We start from the raw sequence: 23,481 nt of genomic DNA on the forward strand, positions 1-23,481 counted from the left end.
TAGACACCCACATACACACATTTTATTTTTTTTAATAAAATAAGAGGTCATGAGCCCAATATCCTTTATGGTTTAATAGCCCAGAAGTCTTCTTAGGAGAACTTTCCATCCCCCTGAGAAAGGTCCCTCACCCCCAGATTCTCTGTGGAGTCTGGTGTTCTGGGAGCAGCCTTAAGTCTGCTACCACGTGACCCAGTAAGCTTTCTCTCACAAGCTCACGAGGGAAAGGACATGTTTAAAGACAGAATTCATTCTTTATGCTTTCCTTACGAGACTTAAAATCTGGTGTGGCTTGCCTTAGCTCAGAATGAAGCCGAAGTGTGGTTCTTTGGCATTTGATCTGTCATGGTGAGGGTATTCTGCAAAGAACGTGGAGTTCCTCCATCTCGACAGGCTTGACACCGTGCAGAGCCCAGGAGGACGTGGGGTGGTTGGGGGACACGTACCTAGACATGGGGCCGCACAGTGTGAAGAGAAGCCACTTCAGTCCAGCTGCGGTGGCCAGGGTTATGCCACTGTTGGTCATACTGCACTTGTAGGGCCCTGCCCTGTGTACCCACCTCTCTCTTTCCCAGCCCATCAGGGCCCCCAGCTTCAGGGTCAGTCATGCTAGGGCCTGGCCCACAGACTTCCAGGCCAGGGTCTTCCAGGAAAATAGTAAATTGGAGTGGAGAGGCTGAAGACCCATTTTGTGATAGGGTCAAGTGAGTGACAATCATCTACAACCAGAAAGAGTCCCCGTGTCCTGCTCACTGCCCCCAAACAGCGTCTCCTGGCCTAGGGAGCCTCCCGGAAGATCCTGCAAACGCCTCGAGTGCCCAGCTCAGCCAGTGCCAGACATCGGGCACTCAATAGGGGCAATGTACATGTGGCCCTCCCTGAATGTCTGACATAGCTCCACCCCTCCCCCGCCTCTCATCTCTTTCAACCTGCGAGGTCGTCCGGCTTCTATTCTTCCTGGAGAAGGGGCTCTCGGTCCCCTCCTTGAACCCGTTCATCTTCCTCTTTCTCCATGCAGCCCACAGTGGCAGCCAGCCCGGCACCCACGCCACCCCCAACCACAGCAGCCCCAGTGGCCCCCACTGCCGCCCCCGCAGCCACCATCCCAGCCTCGGCCGCCAATGCCGCCGCTGCCATGCCCGCGCCCACCACACCCCCGGCCAGGCCCATGAGCCCAGCCCCCACAGCGCCCCCAACTGCAGCCAAGTGGCCGCAAAAGCGCATTGTGTAGGAGTCCATGAACGCTTTGGCCTCTGCCTGCAGCTCAGCCTCCAGGGCCTCCAAGGTCTGCTCTCTTTCTTTGCACAGCAAGGCCACGCCATGGCGGGCCAAGATGCTGTCTTTCTGGGTAGACAGGAGGTTCCGCATGGTGTCGGGCAGGACCCGGAGTGCAGAGAAGATACGCTTGGTGGCTATGTCCTTAGGCAAGAGAGAGGAGAAAAGAGGATGCATTGAATGGGTTTGGGGGGTTGGCATGCCCTCCCCCTGCAGGCCCTGGGGCTCACCTGCTGCCTCACATAATCTTCGAACTCCTTCTTGGCAGCCTCCACTTTCCTCAGGTCATGAAGCTGGGCAGCCATCTGTCCACGGGAAAGCCCAGGCTGCCTCCTTCCTTCCTTCTTGGCCAAGGATGCTGCCTGTTCCTCATCTCCACTCCCAAGGCATGCAGACCCCAGTCCATATCTCCCATCCCCCCCGCCCCCCAGATCACCCTCCCTGACCCTGGCCGTACCTCATCTGGAGAGCTGAATCCGGGGCCTGTCTTCCCCATCCAGCCCGAAAGGTTCTGCAGAAACACCACGGCGGGGTCAGGGGGGGGGCAGGGGCCTGCTGAAGACGGGGTCTCCAGGGAGTTTTCACACCTTGATCTCCTGTGCTAGCTGCTGCCCCGTGAGCAGGCGTCTGTCCCCCCTGGCCACGGCTCGACCCTCACTCCAGTAACCGTGGCAGCGGCTCTTGGCATGCTGGGGCGCCGTGCTCAGGACATCCAAAACATATGCCCGGAGAAGGTGGCAGAAATTGTCATCTTTGTCTGAGAAAGAGATTCACTGGGTTGAGAAGCTGGGACCTGGGGGAGGCTGGGAAACAGCTCTCAGAAGGTCTTGGTCCCCGGGGACACTCACCACTTCCTGGGCTTCCTTGGCCTTTGTGCACCCACTGCCTCCCGGGTGCAGGCAAGAGGTAACAGCGGGCTCGTTTCCCCACGAGAAGCTCCTGGACCTTGGGGTATTTGCCTGACAGCCTCTGAGAGATGGATTGTGGAGATCTCTAAGCTGGTGGGGGGGCAGCACCCCCCTGCTGGGCACACACTTCTGGGACCCAGCCACCCTCACCCACTGCTGTCCCCCTTCTCCTGGCACCGATCTCCTCCTCTGGCTCACTCACCTGTACTATGTCACCCACGTGTCCCTGTCCTGCTTTACTGGGGTGGGAAGAGTCACGAACTAAGAGGTCCAGATGCTGGAAGAAAAAGGACTTTGACACCAGCAGATGCCAGTGGCGGGATCTGGACTGACAAGTCCAGAAACAGGTGTCTCACCTGGATTGGCACCATCCCATAATGCTTGCCCATCACCTCAGCCACGTGGACGAACATCTGAGGATGGGCACAGAGAATTCCACACTGGCTCACTCCAAAGGGGCTAAGATCTGTCCCAAGCCATCTCCCCGGCTACCCCCACTCCACCCAGACCACTCCACAGGAGCCAAGTTTCCCACTTCCCTACTTCTCCCCAAGCCAGGCATTCCAAACTTGATCCCTTGCCTTCAAGCTCAGCAACTGAATTCAAGTCATAAAATACTAGGCTAGAGCCAGACATGGTGGCACACGCCTTTAATCCCAGCACTTGGGAGGCAGAGGTAGGAGGATCACCATGAGTTCGAGGCCACCCTGAGGCTACATAGTGAATTCCAGGTCAGCCTGGGCTAGAGTGAAACCCTACCTCAACCCCCCCCCCAAATAATAATAAAACCTAATAATAATACTAATAACTAAGCCAGAATGGGAATGCATGAGTTCCCTCTGTTCTGGCCCTATGGTCAGTGTGTGTACAAGTGATGGCCCCTAACACAGGGGTTGCCTCACCTCCAGATAGCTCAGGTCTGTGTCCTTCAGCTCCTGGGAGGTGTTCAGGATCTACAGCCAAGGAGATCAGAAAGATACCAGAAGGTCTGTGGAGGTAAGGTGCTGAAAAGGCCTGTGAGGGGCTCCCAGGCAGCCTTTGTCCTCAGAACACAAGCCCAACCTAGCATGAGGGCCTCTCAGCAAAGCAAGCAGCTGCCTCCAAGTATTCCATGCCTTCCTGCAGGCCTGGATGATATTGTGCTCCTATGACTTCCAGCTGCCCTGAAGATCATCATCCCACCTTTAGAACAGCCTGTCCAGGGCTGGAGAGATGGCTTAGCAGTTAAGGCACTTGCCTGCAAAGCCAAAGGGCCTCGGTTCAATTCCCTAGGACCCATGTAAGCCAGGTGCACACAGTAGTGCATGCATCTGGAGTTTGTTTGCAGTGACTGGGGGCCCTGGAGCACCCTTTCTATCTCTCGCTCTCTACCTTGTTCCTTCTCTCAAAATAAAAATAAATTATATATATGTGTGTGTATATATATATATATGTATATATATGCCGGGCGTGGTGACGCACGCCTTTAATCCCAGCACTCCAGAGGCAGAGGTAGGAGGATCGCCATGAGTTCAAGGCCATCCTGAGACTACAGAATTAATCCCAGGTCAGCCTGGACCAGAGTGAGACCCTACCTCAAAAAACCAAAAAAAAAAAAAAAAAAAAAAAGTGGTGCATGCATCACATACATATATATATATAGAAGAACAGGGCTGGGGAAATGGCTTAGTGGTTAAGGCATTTGCCTGCGAAGCCTAAGGACCCTGGTTCAATTCACCAGGACCCACGTTAGCCAGATGCACAAGGGGGCACTTGCGTCTGGAGTTCGTTTGTAGTGGCTGGAAGCCCTGATGCATCCATTTTCTCTCTCTCTCTCTCTGCCTCTTCCTCTCTCTTTCAAATAAATAAAAATAAAATAGTTTTTAAAAGAGCAGCCCATCCATCCAGGGGCACCCCCAGAATCTACAAGGACCCCAGACATCAATCACCATGATGTGTCTGGTTCTGAAGAAGCTGAGTTGGAGAAGGGCATATAGGGTGGGGACCCAATGTCTGTGCCTCTCTCACCTGGTAGGAGCTCAGCATCATGGTGAGAGCGCAGAGCTTGATCCTCGTTTCCCTGCTCAGCTCCGGGCTCATGACATCCCCCGTGTCCACCAGGAACACAGCCACCTAGGCATGTAGCAGAGAGTGGGGAGGGGGCACCAACCAAGCGGTCAGACCTGCCTTCCTCTGCCGTATTCCTCCCCTTCCCCTGACCTAGTTTCCTTGTTCCCACACCCAAAGATTTCCTTTTTTTTTTTTTTTTGTTTTGGTTTGGTTTGGTTTTTTGAGGTAGGGTCTTGCTCTAGCCCAGGCTGACCTGGAAGTCACTATGTAACTCACAGTGATCCTCCTACCTCTGCCTCCCCAGTGCTGGGTCTGAAGGCATGTGTCACCACGCCCCGGCAAGATTTCCTTCTCATTTCTCTCTCCTTCTTCCCTTCCTCTCTCTCTCTCTCCATCCCTCCTCTTCCCTTCTTTTTTATTTTTCTCTTCCCCTTCTTCATCCACATGAATTCCTCCTGCCCTTCCTCCCTCACCTTCTTCCCTTCTTTCCCTAGCAGGAAGGGATGACTCCACATCCATATACCCCTAGTGAGGCCATTAGCCCCCCATCTGAACTCTGGCAGGGACTTCTCTGCTCGGGGCCAGCCACCCTCACCAGATTCCTGCAGGTAGAGAAGGGAAATCAAGAGGCAAAAGAGAGAGAGAGAGAGAGAGAGAGAGAGAGAGAGAGAGAGAGAGAGAGGAAATCACTTAGTCCATTCCTTATGCCCAGAGGCTAGGTCTGTACTTAGCTCCCACCCAGAGCCAAACTGGGGCTTCCTTCCTTGTACCCCTTCTAGTCCCATCCTCACCAGGCCGGGCAAGCTTCTGAGTAAGTGGTCCAGGAGGAAGGACTTCCCTGAATGCTGCTCGCCTAGGACAGCAAGGAGGCAGACTGGTGTGTCCCTGGCCACGGGGTGCTTCAGACAGCGGTTGATAGCTCCCATCCTGAGGATGAGGCCGCCGGAGGCATTGATTCGCACCAGCAGCAGACGTTCTGCCCTCACGGCAGAGGTCTCCTGGTGGGCCAGAAAAGGGTCTCTTAAGCATCCCAAATGGGACCCCCCCAAAAAAGACAGGAGGGTGAGCCTGGCGTTCTAGGATAGGGCTCAAGCCACGTCTTCCCCAGGTTGGATCTGCCCTAAGATCTCCGAGCGTCCACCCGGCCACAAGGCCCGATGGTGTCCCCCACCTGCAGCACGGGGGGCAGCTGCCGCCGGGGCAGCAGTTTCATCTTCTCCCCGAGACTGCGGAGCCCCTTCTTCTGCTTGCACGTCTTCCTGCACTCAGGGCAGCAGGGGAGCTCACAGCCAGGGACGCGGTGCGTGCTGAAGCACCGGATACAGAAGTCATGGCCACAGTCCAGAGAGATGGGCTCTCGAAGCTTCTCCAGGCAGATGGAGCAGGTAGGTGGCTCCCGGGGCGGCGTGGGACGGTGTCCCAGGCCCAGTTCCAGCTTGGGAAATGATGCATGGGACCTGGGGCGGGGTGAGAGAGGGGGGTGCGGCAAGATAGGTTTTCTGAGGACCGAACGTCTGGTGGGTGCAGGATTTGGAGGGCTGACAGCTTGGCGATAAAGGTCCTCTACTCAGGATAAGAAGATCGCAGTGAGTTCGAGGCCACCCTGAGACTGCATACTGAATTCCAGGTCAGCCTGAGCTAGAGTGAGACCCTACCTCGAAAAACACCAAGGGGGAAAAAAAAAAATCCTCTATGCCACCTCACTTCCCACAGGGCTTCGTGGAGGGCCCAAGCTCTCTCTTCTGTGTGCCCAGATTCTGCCAGCCCCAGAGTGAGGCAGCAGAGCGTGAGGAGAGAACACCCCACAGTAAGAAAACCCGAAATGACCCTTGATTCTGCACATCCCAGCTGGGCAATACATGAGGGTCTGCCTCTCACTGGCGCGATGGAGTCAGTCGTGCCTTGGCTGGGGTCAGGACCACCAGGAGCAATCATCAGAGATGACATGCTCTACTTGCTCAGTGCCTGGGACCTATGCTCAGGAAAACCCTCTCAGAGACCCAGTTTGTTGCAGCAGCCCCCCACCCCCACTCCTGGCCCTCAAGGAGCCATTCATTGTGCAGCCGAGCAGCTGGGGGATGGGGGACGGGGGTCCCCTCTGGCGCTCTGAGCTGCGCATCTGCCTCCTCCGGGCAGGGCAGGGCAGGGCAGGGCAGGGCAGGGCAGGGCAGGGCAGGGCAGGGCAGGGCAGAGCAGCACCCACCTGCTCGGCCGGGTTCCTCCCGGCACAGCCTGGCCCATTCAGCCTCCCACACCCTCCCTTGGGGACAGCCCCGCAGGGTGGAGCGGACTGGACTGGAGGGCTCCACATATTCCTGGGCCAGCCTTGCCAGCTGACCCAGCCAGGTCCACTGCACCAATCCCAACCCGGCAGGCCCCCATCGGCTCACCAACTGTTGCTGCTGTTTCCCATGAAGCTCCGTTTTCTCTCCTTGGAGGTTGGGTGGGTGGGTGGGGGGGAGAGTGGGGGTTGATTCAGAACCCGATCTCGACTCCTATTTTCCAGGCAGGCTTTCCGGCGCCCCTCCCCCACACTCCCCGGGGCCCATCCCTTCCTCCCAGGTGGCTCCTTTGCCAACCCCGCTCTGCTTCCCAGATCTCAGGGGCTGAGGACTTGCCGGTTTGCCAAGCCGCTGACAAAAGGAGGTGACTGACAAGGTAGGTCTTGGCATAGGAGGCTGGGATCGGGAAGAGGGTCCGACCGCAGAGAGGAGACCCACCGAGACCGGCTGCAGGTAGAACAGCGTTTCTCCCCAAGTGGGTAGTCCCGCTGGCAGGTGCAGGGCGGGACGGGGTGTGTGGGGGGGTGGGGGGGTAAAGGGCTTCCCAAGAGGAGCTGCCTCTCTCAGTCGCTGGAGGAGCTGGAGAATAAATGTGCCGGTCAGGAAAGGAGGCCGCTGTTGGACTCACCCCAGGGGGAGGAGACAGGGCTGCGGGTACCAAAGCTTCAGGGGAGGGCGGGAGCCCAGCTCCGAATCCCTGGCAGAGGAGGAGGCTGGGATGCGGGCGAGCCGGGGTGGTGAGTCTCCATGGAGACAGAAGGGAAAGATAAGGACAGGGAGGGGGGAGGAGGAGGAGGAGGGGCAGAGTGGGGAGCAGCAAAGTCATTGGATGCACCTGGCACAGCCCAGAAAGTGGCTCTCAGTGGGCATGTGGCTGGCACTGCCCCTACTGGGCTAGCTGGGATCCATCAGGGTCCCAGGGCAGGGTGGACAGAGAAGAGAGGTGTCAGGAGAGAAGTCAACTTGGAGCAGGCCTGGCGACCCATAGGGAGGTCGTTGCATGACCTACTTTGGTTGAGCACCTACTGTGTGCAGGGCGGCCGGAAGCCACCGCAGTGCACGTGGCCTCGTGCATTTCATGTGTCCCTGGCACCTGTTCTAGCTGCACCTTCCTCTGCATGTGCCCTCGTGTCTTTCCCTCCCAGCAGTTTTTGCTTTGCTGTAAGCTTGTGAGCGCCCAATTGGCCCCTGACGGCGCTCTTCCGGGCTCCCATCCACTCTCCAATGCGCAGGCAGCATCATTCTCCCTGCACCTCTTACGTCACAATCCAACCTCGTCTGTACTCCCGGGCCCCTCACCCCCATTCATCTCTAGCCTTCCTTCACACCTTCCCAGCCTCTGTCTGTACCTCCCTCCCCTGCTCCTCGCCCTCCTCACTTCTGAGATATCCACCCACACCTGTTCACATGCCAGGCTCTCCCTGCGGCTTCACCACTAGGTGTGACTTGGCCTCAGGAGCCTTGGCTTGGAAACCTAACTTGGGACAGTTTGGAAACAGCCTCTGCTCTGGAAGCCTTGGTCAGGGCTCAGTTTCCAGTTAGGGACTCACCTCCCTGAGCACTGAGGTCACAGTGACCTGCATACAGAAGATATTTTGTAACTAGAGTTTTAGGGCAAAAGCCCGAACTCCAGCAGCATGAGCATCAGCCTCCCCTTCCAACAGCCCAATTAAAGAGACTATGAGGGCTGGAGAGATGGCTTAGTGGTTAAGCGCTTGCCTGTGAAGCCTAAGGACCCCCGGTTCAAGGCTCGATTTCCCAGGACCTATGTTAGCCAGATGCACAAGAGGGCACATGCATCTGGAGTTCCTTTGTGGTGGCTGGAGGCCCTGGTGCGCCCATTTTCTTTCTCTTTGCCTCTTTCTCTCTCTGTCTGTCGCTCTCAAATAAATAAATAAAAATAAAGAGAGAAAGCTGGAGGGATGGCTTAACTATTAAGGCATTGGCCTGCAAAGCCAAAGGACCAGGTTCAATTCCCCAGGACCCATGTCAGCCAGATGCACAAGGGGGCACATGCGTCTGGAGTTCATTTGCAGTGGCTGGAGGCCCTGGTGCACCCATTCTCTCTTTCTGTCTCTTTCTCCCTCTCCCTCCCTCCCTCTCTCTCTCCTTCTCTGTCAAATAAGTAAATAAAAATAAAAATTTAAGCCGGGTGTGGTGGCGAACGCCTTTAATCCCAGCACTTGGGAGACAGAGGTAGGAGGATCGCCATGAGTTTGAGGCCACCCTGAGAATACAGAATGAATTCCAGATCAGCCTGGGCTAGAGTGAGACCCTACCTCCAAAAACCAAAAATAAATAAATAAAATAAAATAAATAAAAAATTAACAAAAGAGAGAGAATGCTCACCTCTTTATGGTAGAGGTGAGGGAGTTAACACCAGGCATGTCAAATAATAGGTTCTTAGACTTAGTTTTCCAGATATGATTTTAATACATCCATGTGCTTTCACAGTCTCAGTTCACCTCAAGACATTTAGAGGATGGGTGCTCCCAGAAATGTCATTTACTAGTCTGTGCCATATGGGGTGGTTTGCTGAAAAGATGGTGCCATTCGTGTGTCCAAGATGCAGACCCAACCAACATTCTCAACATGGAGTCAAGAGCTGGGGAGATGGCTCTGCAGTTAAAGGCGTTTGTTTGCAAAGCCTCTCAGTCCGGGTTGAATTCCCAGTACCCACATAAAGCCAGATGCACAAAATGGAACATGTGTCTCAAGTTTCTTTGCAGTGGCAGAGTTTAATCTCAGCACTCAGGATGCAGAGATAGGAGGATCACTGTGAGTTCAAGGACAGCCTGGAACTACAGAATGAGTTCCAGGTCAGCCTGGACTAACATGAGACTTTATCTCAAAAAAAAAAAAAAAAAAAAGGAGTCAAGTGGTTGTAGAGATGGCTCAGTGGTTAAGGGCAGTGGCTTGCAAAGTCTGATGGCCTGGGTTTGATTCCCCAATATCCGTGAAAAGCCAGATGCACTAAAACAATTTTTTTTTTTTCTAGGTAGGGTATCATTCTAGCTCATGCTGACCTGGAATTCACTATGTAGTCTCAAGAGTGGCCTTGAACTCTCTTGGCGATCCTCCTACCTCTGCCTCCGGAGTACTGGGAGTAAAGGCGTGCGCCACCACGACCAGCTAAATAAATTTTTTTTTAATGGAGTCAATGTCAGGTGTGGTGGTGCACGCCTTTACTCCCAGTACTCCGGAGGCAGAAGTAGGAGGATCACCATGAACTCAAGGCCACCAGGAGACTACATAGTGAATTCCAGGCCAGCCTAGGCTGACTCAAGGGGCAGGGGAGATGGCTCAGCAGTTAAAGGCACTTGCTTGCAAGGCCTTCCAGCCTGGGGTTCGATTCCCTAGTACCCATGCAGAGCCAGATACATAGAGTGGCACATGCATCTCAAGTTTGTTTGCAGGGGGCCCTAGCATGCCCATTCTCTCTGTTTCACTCTCCTTCTCTCTGTGCTTGCAAATTAAAAAAAATATATGTTTTTAAAAAAGAAAATAATGGGGCTGGAGGGATGACTTAGCGGTTAAAGTGTTTGCCTGCAAAGCCAAAGGACCAAGGTTCGCTTATCCAGGACCCACGTTAGCCAGATGCACAAGGGGGTGCACACATCTGGACTTTGTTTGCAGTGGCTGGAGGCCCTGGAACACCCATTCTCTCTCTCTCCCCCCTTTCTCTATCAAATAAATAAAAAATAAACTATTTTTTGAAAAAGAAAAAAATGTGCTGGAGAGATGGCTTAGTGGTTTAGGCACTTGCTTGCAAAGCCAAAGGACCCAGGTTCCACTCTCCAGGACCCACGTAAGCCAGATACACAAGGTGGCGCATGCATCTGGAGTTCGTTTGCAGTGGCTGGAGGCCCTGGCGCGCCCATTCTTTCTCTCTCTCTCTCTTTCTCTCTGTCTCACACGTGCACACATGTGCACTCAAATAAATAAATAAAACTAATTTTTTTAAGAAATCAAAAACTCTATGTATCAAGGTGTGGGGACACATGCCTTTAATCCCAGCACTTGAGAGGCAGAGGTAGGAGGATCACTGTGAGTTCGAGGCCATCCTGAGACTACATAGTGAATTCCAGGTCAGCCTGGGCTAGAGGGAGACCCTTCCTCGAAAAACGACAACAACAGAAAAGCTCCATGTGGGCTGGGAAGATGGCTCCGTGGATACAGTACTTGCCACCAAGCATGAGGAGCAGAGTTCAGGTCCCCAGCACCCACATAAATGCTGGAGAGATGGGATGGCCCAGCTGTTAATTGGAGTGCCTGCCAGGCAGAGGAGAGGGATCCACTGAGGCATGCTGCCTAGCTAGAGCAGCTGAATCAGTGAACTCTAGGCTCAAGTGAGAGACCTGCCTCAGTGAATGAAGTGGAGAGTGACTGAGAAAGACATGGGTCTATGCAAAACATGCAGGTCTCACCTCAAAGGGAACAAGATAGTTTATTCAGGAACCATGAGTGACCATGATGGTTCAGGAACACAGATTCATACAGTGGCACATGCATGTTACCTAAATTCCATGGTCCCATATACTAACAATTTCATGTAGGTTTTGTAGTTACACAATAAGTCATAATCCAAGGCACTTTTCAAATACACTGGCTGACCATCAGGCAGGTGGGTTATAGCAAAGCATAGAAGTGTCTGCTTAGGCATCAGATGCTCTCTGGTGACAATCTTAGCCTTTGGCCTGTTAGTACATTCCAGAAAGGTTTCTCAAGGGTATTGCGTCAGACACAGAGGTGGGCAGTAAATGGCTATCAAGGAGCTAAATGTAGTTTGGCTCTGACCCTATAATATTCCATTTCTCCATGATCATCATTCCATCAGTCTGGTCAGCCATGTTCTAAGTAGTTACAGTGCTTTTAAGGAACATTAGTTCACAGCTCCCCCTGTGGGCCAAGCATCACACTTTGTGCGTGCAGAGACAAATATATTAATGTCCAAACCATCTTTGGGAGAGAGAAATTCCTGGTAAAATCATTAGGGAAGCAAATCTTTGGGGGCTGGGGAGATGGCTCAGCACTTAAAGGCACTTGCTTATAAAGTCTGCTGGCCCAAATTCAGTTTCCCAGTATCCGTGTAAAGCCAGGTGCACAAAGTGGCATAAGTGTCTATAGTTCATTTGCAGCAGCATGAAGCCCTGATGAGTCCATACACATTCTCACTCCCCCTCCAAATAAATACATATATTAAAAAAATAAAGGAACTCCTATATCATGTCAAATCTATTATCTATTATGATCTCACGTTGAATACTTTTCTTTCTTTGTCCTCTGTATCTGAAATAACATCTCCATTAATTTAAAATTAATTATAATCAAGAATACAATCTAGGGCTGTAGAGATGACTTAGCAGTTAAGGTGCTTGTCTGCAAAGCCAAAGGACCCAGGTTCAATTCCCCAGGACCCACGTAAGCCAGATGCACAAGGTGGTATGTGAACCTGGAGTTTGTTTGCAGTGGCTGGAGGCCCTGACACACCCATTCTCTCTCTCTCGCTCTGTCTCTCTGTCCCTGTCTCAAATAAATAAATAAAAATAAAAAATATTTAAAAAAAATACAATCTGTCCTCGCCAAGTTAAGGCAACAGATTAGGTAAGCAGATATTTTAAGCAAGTAAAAATTGTGTATTTTAAGACTATATTGGCTATGCGTTTCCCCTATTTGTACTCTACAAAATATTTTATTTGATGTTTAGAATACTTAAAAGTCTTTCTCTTGACCACAGCTATTACCTCTTGTTGGAATGGTGAGATCTAACTCTAGGTAGAATTAGTCTTTAGTATACAAATTAATGTAATTTTTTTTTTTTTTGAGGTAGGGTCTCACTCTAGCCCAGGCTGACCTGGAATTCACTTGTAGTCTCAGGGTGGCCTTGAACTCACAGCAATCCTCCCACCTCTGCCTCCTAAGGGCTGGGATTAAAGGCATGCACCACCAAACCCGGTTTAAATTACTGTAATTCTTATTTGTAGATAATAACTTGATCTGTATTATTATCTTATTGTTTCCCAGATTCCAGTGTGGGGAAGAAAAACTACAGTCATATTTCAGAAGAAAACATATAACAATATAATGTTTTATAACAAAATTGTCTTTTCTCATGGACTAAATATTTTTAATAACAGGGACAGGATCAAAAGGCCAAATCTATTAGAAATTAGGGTTTGTAGATACTGTGGATATAATCAAACATTATTTCTTATTTTACAGACAGAAAGTAAAATGGTGCCGGGCGTGGTGGCGCACGCCTTTAATCCCAGCACTCGGGAGGCAGAGGTAGGAGGATCACCGTGAGTTCAAGGCCACCCTGAGACTACAGAGTTAATTCCAGGTTAGCCTGGACCAGAGTGAGACCCTACCTCGAAAAACCAAAAAAAAAAAAAAAAGAAAGAAAGTAAAATGGCACTCCAGTAGGAGAGTCATTGTAATATTGTCTGTTTCCTTTTTATTTATTTATTTTTGGTTTTATGAGGTAGGGTCTTGCTGTAGCCAGGCTGCCCTGGAACTCACTACGTAGTCTCAGGGTGGCCTCGAACTCACAGTGATCCTTCTACCTCTGCCTCCCAAGAGCTGATTAAAGGTGTGCGCCACCACGCCTGGTCTGTTTTCCTTTTTATACATAGTAGAATATGAATTTTGGCATTGTTAGAGATCGATATCTTTTGTATACTTTGGATAAGAAGAGTTAACCTGAATCTTTGGATATCTCTAAGAGTAAATAAAATTAAAATGATGTTAAAGTTGTTAGAAGTTTGAGTATGTCATAGGACTTTTTAGACTCTTTAATTTGCTGTCTCTTAACATTTATAAACACAGTAGTCTAATTTGTTGGAGCCAAATTATACATATATATACATATGTATATGTGTATATATATGTAACTTTATATATTATATATATATATTTTTTTATTTGAGAGAGAGAGAGAGAGAGAATGGGTGCACCAGGACCTTCAGCTACTGAAAACGAACTCTAGATGCATGTGCCACCTTGTGCATCAGGCTTACATGGGTCCTAGGGAATTGAACCTGGGTCCTTTGGCTTTGCAGGCAAGTGCCTTAACTGCTAAGCCATCTCTCCAGCCCCCAAATAATATATTAATCCAGGTGTGGTGGCACATGCCTTTAATCCAACACTCAGGAGGCAGAGGTAGAAGGATAGCCATGAATTCAAGGTCACCCTGAGATTACATAGTAAATTTCAGGTCAGCCTGGGTAATAGTGAGACCCTACCTTGCAAAACAAAACATACATATATGAATTTATATTTAAAAGTAGAGATATCCCAGAATGGGGTTCTTTTTGGAAGGTTTAAATAAATCTTTGACAATTTAAAACTAGAATTTTATTTTGTTTAAAAATTATACTGAATAATGAGAAAGAACATAATCCTTTTAAACATGAAATCTTGGTTTAAGTAAGGTAGCAGTCTGGATAGGCAAACTGTTTTAACAAAAACATGAGTGAAGGGCTGGAGAAATGGCTTAGTGGTTAAGCGCTTGCCTGTGAAGACTAAGAACCCCGGTTCGAGGCTCGGTTCCCCAGGTCCCACGTTAGCCAGATGCACAAGGGGGCGCACGCGTCTGGAGTTCGTTTGCAGAGGCTGGAAGCCCTGGCACGCCCATTCTCTCTCTCTCCCTCTGTCTGTCTTTCTCTCTGTGTCTGTCACTCTCAAATAAATAAATAAAAATTTAAAAAATAAAAATTAAAAATAAAAAAATGAGTGAAAAAACATAGCATCATTCTCATGTGTAGCTTGAGTAAAACCAACGTTAGCATTATTTTTTATTTTTATCACTCAAAAATATACCAAGCAGGGCTGGGGAGAAGACTCAGTGGTCAAAAATGCTGCTTGAAAAGCCCACCTGCCCAGGTTCCATTCCCCAGTGTCCATGTAAAGCCAGATGCATAATGTGGTGCCTATGTCTGGAGTGTATTTGCAGCCACAAGAGGCTTGGCACATCTATATTCCCTCTCTCTCAAATAAATAAACAAATAAAATTATTTTTCAAAAAAGAATTTATCTTGAAATGTAAAATATTAGTTTGACTTGATGTAGCTATTTTTAAAAATATTTTTAAATTTTTTTGTTCATTTTTATTTATTTATTTGAGAGTGACAGAGAGGGGGGGCAAATAGACAGAGAGAGAGAGAGAATGGGCGCGCCAGGGCCTCCAGCCACTGCAAACGAACTCCAGATGCGTGCGCCCCCTTGTGCATCTGGCTAACGTGGGTCCTGGGGAATCGAGCCTCGAACCGGGGTCCTCAGGCTTCACAGGCAAGCGCTTAACCGCTAAGCCATCTCTCCAGCCCTAAAAATATTTTTAAATTTATTTACAGACAGCCACTGCAAATGAACTCCAGACACATGCACCACCATGTGCATCTGGCTTACATGGGTACTGGGAATTGAACCTGGGTCCTTATGCTTCACAGACAAGCGCCTTAACCACTAAGCCATCTCTCCAGCCTTAGCCATTTTTATTACATATAAATGAATTCACTCAGACTTTGAATGTTACTGTTTTGCATCATCTATAATTTTTGTTGTGAAAGGAATATCATAGCATTAAAAAACTTACATTTTTAAAAAAAAATTACTGATAACTTCCATCAATATAGAAAATATAACATGATCATAATCCCCTCCCACCACCCTTCCTTTCCCCTTCCCCTATAACCCTTCCGCTGAATCCGTTTTCTTTCCGACTAGTCTCTTCTATTGTAAGTCATCATTTTTCTCTCCTATTGTGCAGGTAGCATCAGCTGCTGTGAGGTCACGAATAGCAAGGCCACTCTGTGTCTGGAAGATAGTATTGTAAGCAGTTTTTCCTTTCCTTTGGCTTTTACATTCTTTCTGTCACCATTTTTTACAATGACCCTTGAGCCTTGAGGATGTGATCGAGCTGTCTCACTTAGTGTTGAACACTCCACTGTCACTTCTCAGCACTTTGATGAGCTTTGAGTCACCCCAGCAGTCACTGCCATATGAAAAGAGAAACTTCTAATAGCCAAAAATGAGAGTAGCGTTAGTATATGGGCATAAATATTAATACTTAGAGTGCAGTTTAGTAGGTATAATGTATCCATTTAGCCAGACAACAGTAGTAGTTTCCCCCAGAGCTGATGATCTCCCTAGCCATAGACTTTTGATTAGGTTTTCAGTACCAGGTGGGAATTCTTTCCCATGGAGCTGGTTTCAAATCCAATCAGAAAAACTTACATTTAACATTTGTATATCAAGAACATATTTGTAAAAGAAATCTCTAACAATAAATTTAATATAAAAGAAAAGACCTTTAGGGACTGGGGAGATTGTTCAGTGGTTAAGGTGCTTACTTGCAAAGCCTAATGGCCAGCGTTTGATTCGCAAGAACCCACTTAATGCCAGAGGTACAAATGGTACATGCATCTAGAGTTTACAATGGTAAGAGATCTTGGTGTGCCCATTCTCTCTCTCCCCACCCCCTTCACTTTCCTTTTCCTTGCAAATAAATAGATAAATATATTTTTAAAGACCTTTAATTCTATGTGATAGATCTCTGAATTTTTTTAACTTTTTGTTACCTAGAACTATTAACTAAATAAAAAAGAATTATCTTTAGAACTTGTTTTAGAAGGAAATAATCATTAGGACCTGTGTATCTAATGTGAAATCTTACAGTTTAATGACTTTTATGACTCTAGTGAATGTTTTCTTATAAAACAAGTAGCATTTTAAGGTTTCATGAGACATGTAATGAATCTAAAAGATAACATTTTAGCAGATTTTAAGAAGTCATGAGTACTTAGCTGGGCGTGGTGGCCCACACCTTTAATCCTAGCACTTGGGAGGCAGAGGTAAGAGGATCATTGTCAGTTCAAGGACACCCTGAGACTACATAGTGAATTCTAGGTCAGCCAGAGCTAGAGTGAAACCCTACCTCGAAAAAACTTAAAAAAAAAAAAAGAAGTTATGAGTACTTAAGTTTGCAAGTATGGACATATAAAGAAAGGTCTTTTTTAAAAAAAAAACTTTTGGGCTGGAGAGATGGCATAGTGGTTAAGCGCTTGCCTGTGAAGCCTAAGGACCCCGGTTTGAGGCTCGGTTCCCCAGGTCCCACGTTAGCCAGATGCACAAGGGGGCGCACGAGTCTGGAGTTCGTTTGCAGAGGCTGGAAGCCCTGGCATGCCCATTCTCTCTCTCTCCCTCTATCTGTCTTTCTCTCTGTGTCTGTCGCTCTCAAATAAATAAAGTTAAAAAATTTAAAAAATTTTTATAAAGAGAGAATTGAATGGGTATAGCCCCCTCCAGCAACTGCCACACCTGGGTGTCAGTGTGGGTTTCAAATAAAGATCCAGAGTGTGGAGCGTGTGTGTGTGTGTCGGGGGGGAGGGGTAGGTTTCAATACCCCAAGACAGTCCTTGTCAGTAGCCCTCAGTCATAAGCTCTGGAATTGAAAGGTCCATTGCAGGCCAAGTGCTTAGTATCAGTTTCTTCAATAAGGAAATTGAGGCCCAGAGAGCCGAGCAAAGCCACCAATGACAGCCCTGTAAGGAGAAATCAGACGCTCCCGTTCCTAGACCTGTGCACGTTCTTGCCTCCCTGGAGCTCTGCAAACTGCAACCCCCCCCCGCCCCCCTCAGGCCTTTATCTGCATGCCCTCTGCCTCTGGTCCCTCACCATTCTCTGTCCATTTGCACTCCTGCAAACATCCTGCAGGGAACCCGCTAGATCTTCCTTTTCCTCCCCCGTGTTCTTCAAACACTTAAAAGATGGAGTTTATGTGCCAAGCATGGTGCCAGGTGTACGGGCTACCACAGATAAGATTCAGGGAGGCCATTGGTTGGCATCCTGCACTCAGTCCAACAGGCCAAAGCAAACTGGACTTACTCATGCTGAAGAAACCATGCCAACACTAAGGTCATCTGACCTTCGGAGAAGTCAGGAGAGTAGAAATAGCCAGATGCCCAAATGGGCTACTTTTAGCTAGTCTGATAAAGCCATCTCATCTACTTCAGTCCCTACAAGGAAAATAACTCCAAACAAGCAATCTGCTTTTTGTTCGGTTTCTACTTTCTTTGGCCTTTTTCTGCCTATGAAGCCGACTTGTTCTGCTTAGCTCATCAAAACACTCATTGTAGCTTATAAAAAAGAGGTGTCACCCAATTTTAGAAATGCAAAAAGAAGTCAAGTCCATCTTAATACTGAATGTTATCACTGGATCTTTTGGCAGGCGCCTACCCTAGAAACTCAAAGGCTCTGTTGCAAATAAGGAAGCGGGCAGCTGCCCTTCAATGAGGCCCTGCCAAGAAGTTTAGGGAGCATCTCAGCAGAGCCACGGTCCCTGCGGCTCAGCACAACGGGGAGCTGACTGGAGGGAGATGTGGAGGGTCTGGATTACAGCTCACGCAACAGTATGGACCGAGGCCCAGCACCAGCATGCCAAGTCCACAGAGCAGATTTGAGCAGCTCAGGTACAAGGACAGCTGGTAACTCCAAGTATCAGAGGCAGAGAGAGGGGACTGGGGTTGCGGTCAACAGAGAACAGCTTGGCAGAGTTTGGTGTTACCCACGTGACCCTGAGAATCACACTCGGTTTTTAGCCACGACCAATATGACCAGACTTGGGCTCTTCAACAAGAGCTGGATGCCCATGCCCAACAGCCTGGAAGGATCCCTTGCCATTTTGGGGTCTCACTTGGCACAGGGCAACTTCAGAGTACTGAGCAAGTCCTCAAACCTGTGTTCCAGTGGCCTCTGGGCTGTCAACATTTTTTTTTTTTTTTTTTTTTTTGGTTTTTTGAATTAGGGTCTCACTCTGGTCCAGGCTGACCTAGAATTCACTATGTAGTCTCAGGGTGGCCTCAAACTCACGGCGATCCTCCTACTTCTGCCTCCCGAGTGCTGGGATTAGAGGCGTGCGCCACCACGCCCAGCTGGCTGTCAACATTTTATTGGGACCGAAAGTGCTATGATGAGTGTTCCTGTCCTCACATCGCTCTCCACCCGAGGACATCGAATTTAAGGCCATCCACACCAGCGCGAAGCATAACCAAGCATGTGGGTCTTTGCCAGTTTCACCTATGAATATTAAAGTTTATTAAATATTAAACATTCTCTTTTATTTATTATTCTCTCTAGTTTGTCCTGGAGTATTCTTTTTCTCTCTTACATGTTATCAAAAACAAAATCTCCACGGTAGGGGATATGAAAGTGATGGGGGAGGTTACAATCAAAATACATATTTGTATATTTAAAAATTGTCAAAAGCCACCAGGCTTGATGGCACATGCCTTTAATCCCAGCACTTGGGAGGCAGAGGTAGGATGATCGCCAAGAGTTCGAGGCCACCCTGAGACTACATAGTGGATTCCAGGTCAACCTGGGCTACAGTGAGACCCTACCTTGAAAAACCAAAAAAGAAAAAAAAAAGTCAATAAAATTATTTAAGGGCTGGAGAGATGGCTTAGCGGTTAAGGCACTTGCCTGCGAAGCCTAAGGACCCAGGTTCAACTCCCCAGTACCCACATAAGCCAGATGCATAAGGTGGCGCATGAACCTGGAATTTGTTTGCAGTGGCTAGAGACCTGGTGCACCCATTCTCTTTTTGTATCTGCTCCCCCCTCCAATAAATAAATAAAACACTTTAAAAGACTTACTTATTTAAAAAAGAATTGGGAATTTGGGGAGCTGGAAAGACTGATCAGCAATAAAGTGCTCGTCACAGGAGCCCGAGGCCTGAGTTTGGATCCCCAGCGGCCACACAAAAGCTGGATGCAGTGATTTGCACCCGCAGCCCCAGCGCTTGGAAGACAGACAGGAGGACCCCTGGAGTCTGCTGGATCGCTGGCCTAGTCAATTCAGTGAGCTCCAAGTTCAGTGAGAAGCCCTGTCTCAAAAAACAAGATGGGCCAGGTGTGGTAGTGCACACCTTTAATCCCAGCACTCGGGAGGCAGAGGTGGAAGGATTGCTGTGAGTTCAAGGCCAGCCTGAGACTACATAGTGAGTTCCAGGTCAGCCTGAGCTAGAACAAGACCCTACATTGAAAAACCAGAAAACAAACAAACAACAGAAAAAAAAAAGATGGAATGTGATTGAGGAAGGCACTCGACATCAATCTCTCTCTCAAATACACACATATGTGTGCAATACACCCATACATATATACACACATGTTCACACACCACGTACCTACAAAATAATCCTAACCCCACAATCTTTTGTTAAAGGGAAAATATTTTTCAAAGTTTTTTTTTTTCAATTTGCAAGCAGAGAGTGAGTGAGAGAAAGAATGAAAATGTGAATGCCACAGCCTCTTGCCACTTCAAACGAGCTCCAGGTACCTGTGCCACTTTGTGCATCTTGCTTTCTGTGGGTGCCAGGTATTTGAACCTGGGCTGTCAGGCTTGCAAGCAAGCACCTCAACCACGAAACCATCTCTCTAGTCCCAGGGAAAAGAGTTTTAAACATTGTAAATGCTGATATACAGACCGGTAGTTACCTGGTGGACCCTCAGGGGCCTGTGTATTAGACTGAGTAGACACTGTTGATTAGAGGTCAGGGGCTATTACTGATGCTCACACACAAAAGGACTGGGTGGAAAGTTCCACTGAAAGGCCACAACCAAGCTCCTCACCTGAAGCAGACATAGCCTAGGCTTCAAGTGCCTGTTTGGCAGCCACAGAGTCACAGGAGAAGTGGCTTAGCAGTTAAGCGCTTGCCTGTGAAGCCTAAGGACCCCTGTTTGAGGCTCGTTTCCCCAGGACCCATGTTAACCAGATGCACAAGGGGGCACACGCATCTGGAGTTCGTTTGTAGTGGCTGGTGGCCCTGGCGTGCCCATTCTCTCCCTCCCCCCTCTGTCTGTCGCTCTCAAATAAATAAATAAACAACAACAACAAAAAGCCAGAAGCTGGGGCAGGCTTCAATAATCCCAGTACACCTATGGTGAGAAGAGAGACAGAGTCAAGAGAATTTCCTAGGAGGAGTGAGCAAGAAACACTGCCTCAGGCTGGTGAAATGGCTTAGCAGTTAAGATGTTTGCCTGCAAAGTGTAAGGACCCCGGTTTGATTCCCCAGGACCCACGTAAGCCAGATGCACAAGGGGGTGCATGCATCTGGAGTTCTTTTGCAGTGGCTGGAGGCCTTGGCGTGCCCATTCTCTCTTTCTCTCTATCTCTCTCTCTCTTTCAAATAAATGAATAAATAAATAAAATTTTTTTTACAAAAGAAATATTGCCTCAAAGGAGATGGAAGGTGAGGACTAACCCCAAAATATTGTCCTCTGACCTCCACAAGCGTGCCATAGTTATACACACACGAAGCAACGCTCACAGTGGGTCTACAGAGAAGAAGAGGACATACAGGACAGAGTAGTGGGAACTTTAATAAATGAAGTTATACCAAAACAAGGTTATTATCCATGCTGCGATGGTCAAACTTGAGGGTCAGGCTGACTGAATTGAAAGATGTCCCGGAGATACTGAAGCAGGACCCAGCATGTGTGACTGACTGTTCCAGAGACACTCTGACCTCATCAATGGCATAATCCTCTGAGGGGTTTAAAGAATGAGATGTGGGATCTGGGGAGATGCCTTAGCGGTTAAGCACTTGCCTGTGAAGCCTAAGGACCCCGGTTCAAGGCTCCATTCCCCAGGACCCACGTTAGCCAAATCCACAAGGGGGCGCATGTGTCTGGAGTTCGTTTGCAGTGGCTGGAGGCCCTGGTGTGCCCATTCTCTCTCTCTCTCTGCCTCTTTCTCTGTGTGTCGCTCTCAAATAAATAATTAAAAATTTTTTAAAAATTAAGAAAAAAAGAATGAGATGTGGGAGAACTATGGGTAGAAAGCGGGGCCTGGCTGAAGGAAGTGGGTCACTGGGGGACATGTACTGGAGCTCTGACTTGCCCTGGTCCCTTCCTTTTGGCTCACTCTGCTCTGCTTCCAGGTTTCCACAAGGTGAGCGCTTTCTGCCATGAGGAACTGCCTCACCACTGGCCAGAAACAGAAGCAGCCTATTGTGGATGAAAACCTCTGAAACGGTGAGCTCAGATAAATGTGTAGGTCGGGGCCACAGAGATGGCTTTGTGGTTAGGGCACTTGTCCTGTGAAGCCTGAGGACCCACGTTTGACTCTCCAGATCCCCATGTAAGCCAGACACACAAGGCGACACAAGTGTCCAAGGTCACACATGCATAAACATGGCACACACACGTCTGGAGTTCGATTGCAGTGGCTGGAGGCCCTATCATGCCAATTGTCTCTCTCTTATAAAAAAAAAAAAATTGGGCCGGGTGTGGTGGCGCACACCTTTAATCCCAGCACTCGGGAGGCAGAGGTAGGAGGGTCGCCGTGAGTTCGAGGCCACCCTGAGACTCCATAGTGAATTCCAGGTCAGCCTGAGCCAGAGTGAGACCCTACCTCGAAAAACAACAACAACAACAAAAAATTGTCAAGTTAGGCTAGTGCAATCCAGTGGTGAGCTGGCAGTAAGCCCCAGCTTTTAGGAAACAGGGTTGTTCTTCATGTGGATGACTGTGCTGAAAGCATGGGATCAGCTTCACATAGTTGGGGGGGGGGTTGTAAAGTTGGTTTTGCAGGTATTTTGTCACAGTAAAAGAAAACAAAAATCTGACTAGCAAAGATCCTAAGACATACTTTTAATGTTTTCATGCCTGAAGCAACAAAGAAGTCATCTAACAACAAAGGCTTGTGGTTTAAACTCAAGACTGTTAGTAGCTGTTTTTGTTTTTTTCAAGGTAGGGTCTCATTCTAGCCCAGACTGACCTGGAATTCACTATGTAGTCTCAGGCTGGCCTCGAACTCACAGTGATCCTCCTGCCTCAGCCTCCTGAGTGCAGGATTGAAGGTGTGTGACACCATGCCCAGCAGTAGCTGGCTTTTTCACTGTCTCTGTGTGTGTCTTCGCAGGCTGTCATAAACTAGTACCACAAACTAATAAAACAACATACGTTCATTTTCTCACTGTTCTGCAGGCTGGAAGTCCAGGAGCGAATCTAGTCTTCTTGGCTGGCAGAGAGCCACCTTTCTCCAGAGTCTTCATGAGGCCCTTCCCATGTACTAGTCTCTTCTCATATGTTTAAAGGATGTATTAGATTAGGGCTGGCCCTCAAGACCTCATTTTAATTTAACTTCCACATTAAAATGACCCTATCTCAAGCTGGAGAGGTGGCTTAGCAGTTAAGGTGTCTGCCTATGAAGCCTAGGGATCCAGGTTTGACTCTCCAGAATTCATGTGAGATGTAAGCCAGATGTACAAGGTGGCGCATGCATCCGGAGTTTGAGTGCAATGGCTGAGGCCCTGAGGTGGCCATTCTCTCTCTGTATCTCTCCTAAAAAATAAAATAAAATAAATAAAAGACCCTATCTCCAAATAGTCACCAAGACATTAGGAATTAGACTTTTAACACAGTTCTTCTGCCTTAAATGAACAAGTCTGTGTACATGAAGAGGCTGAGGCAGAAAGAGCTCAGAGGGGTTCCAAATGTCCAGAAAAGTCCCGACTCAGTGACCTACATATGGTAAGCAATAACCACTGAAGCAAGATGTGCCTAGTGCTGGGACATTGCTTGGGCAGCTGGCATGGCCAAGGGGTCAGAAGTTTCGGAGAGAACTGGGACCCGTGTATAGAGGGTGAGAGGTGGGACTTGGAGACTGAAGCTCCCTCCTGCTGAACCACAACAGTGTGAGGTGGTGTGAGCCCATATGCTCCCACCCCATTTCACAGATGAGAAAACTGAGACTTGGAGTGGTTTTCCCCTTCTCATTCTCTCTCCTCTCACTCACTCACACTATCCCTCCCTCTCTTTCTCTTTCAGTTGGTTTGACTCCTTTTATCATTTGTCTCCAATAAGCAAGGTCACTTGCCCATTCTGCCTCCTTTTACCTCAGAGCAGTAGGTCCTGGGGTAATTTAAGCATCTGCTCCAGGAGCTGGGGACAGAGTTCTAGGAG

General features: G+C 48.6%; 1 protein-coding gene and 1 long non-coding RNA gene across 4 annotated transcripts; one reads left to right on the forward strand and one right to left on the reverse strand.

The window, feature by feature from the left end:
• Nucleotides 1-7,256, reverse strand: Rnf112 (ring finger protein 112). 3 transcript variants are annotated; one of them, XM_045131277.1, is made up of 14 exons: nt 6,953-7,256; nt 6,623-6,663; nt 5,404-5,689; nt 5,024-5,230; nt 4,706-4,834; nt 4,191-4,295; nt 3,086-3,136; nt 2,540-2,596; nt 2,386-2,460; nt 2,124-2,244; nt 1,863-2,032; nt 1,733-1,786; nt 1,506-1,580; nt 1-1,419 (listed from the first exon to the last, which is right to left on the reverse strand). In XM_045131277.1, exons 2-14 carry the CDS (start codon nt 6,643-6,645, stop codon nt 949-951), a joined length of 1,824 nt encoding a protein of 607 aa, XP_044987212.1. In that variant the 5' UTR covers nt 6,646-6,663; nt 6,953-7,256; the 3' UTR covers nt 1-948. The 3 variants fall into 3 exon arrangements, with proteins under 3 accessions (XP_044987212.1, XP_044987210.1, XP_044987211.1); XM_045131275.1 differs by having other exon boundaries at nt 6,851-7,256; XM_045131276.1 differs by lacking the exons at nt 6,623-6,663; nt 6,953-7,256 and adding an exon at nt 6,436-6,575.
• On the forward strand, nt 6,713-18,222 carry LOC123453622. The gene is made up of 3 exons (XR_006632883.1): nt 6,713-6,890; nt 15,282-15,343; nt 17,742-18,222. It is a non-coding gene; the product is annotated as an uncharacterized LOC123453622 (long non-coding RNA).
• The last annotated feature ends 5,259 nt before the right edge of the window (nt 18,223-23,481 follow it).

Source organism: Jaculus jaculus, chromosome 12 (genome assembly GCF_020740685.1).
Source record: "Jaculus jaculus isolate mJacJac1 chromosome 12, mJacJac1.mat.Y.cur, whole genome shotgun sequence".
NCBI classification, from domain to species: Eukaryota; Metazoa; Chordata; class Mammalia; order Rodentia; family Dipodidae; genus Jaculus; species Jaculus jaculus.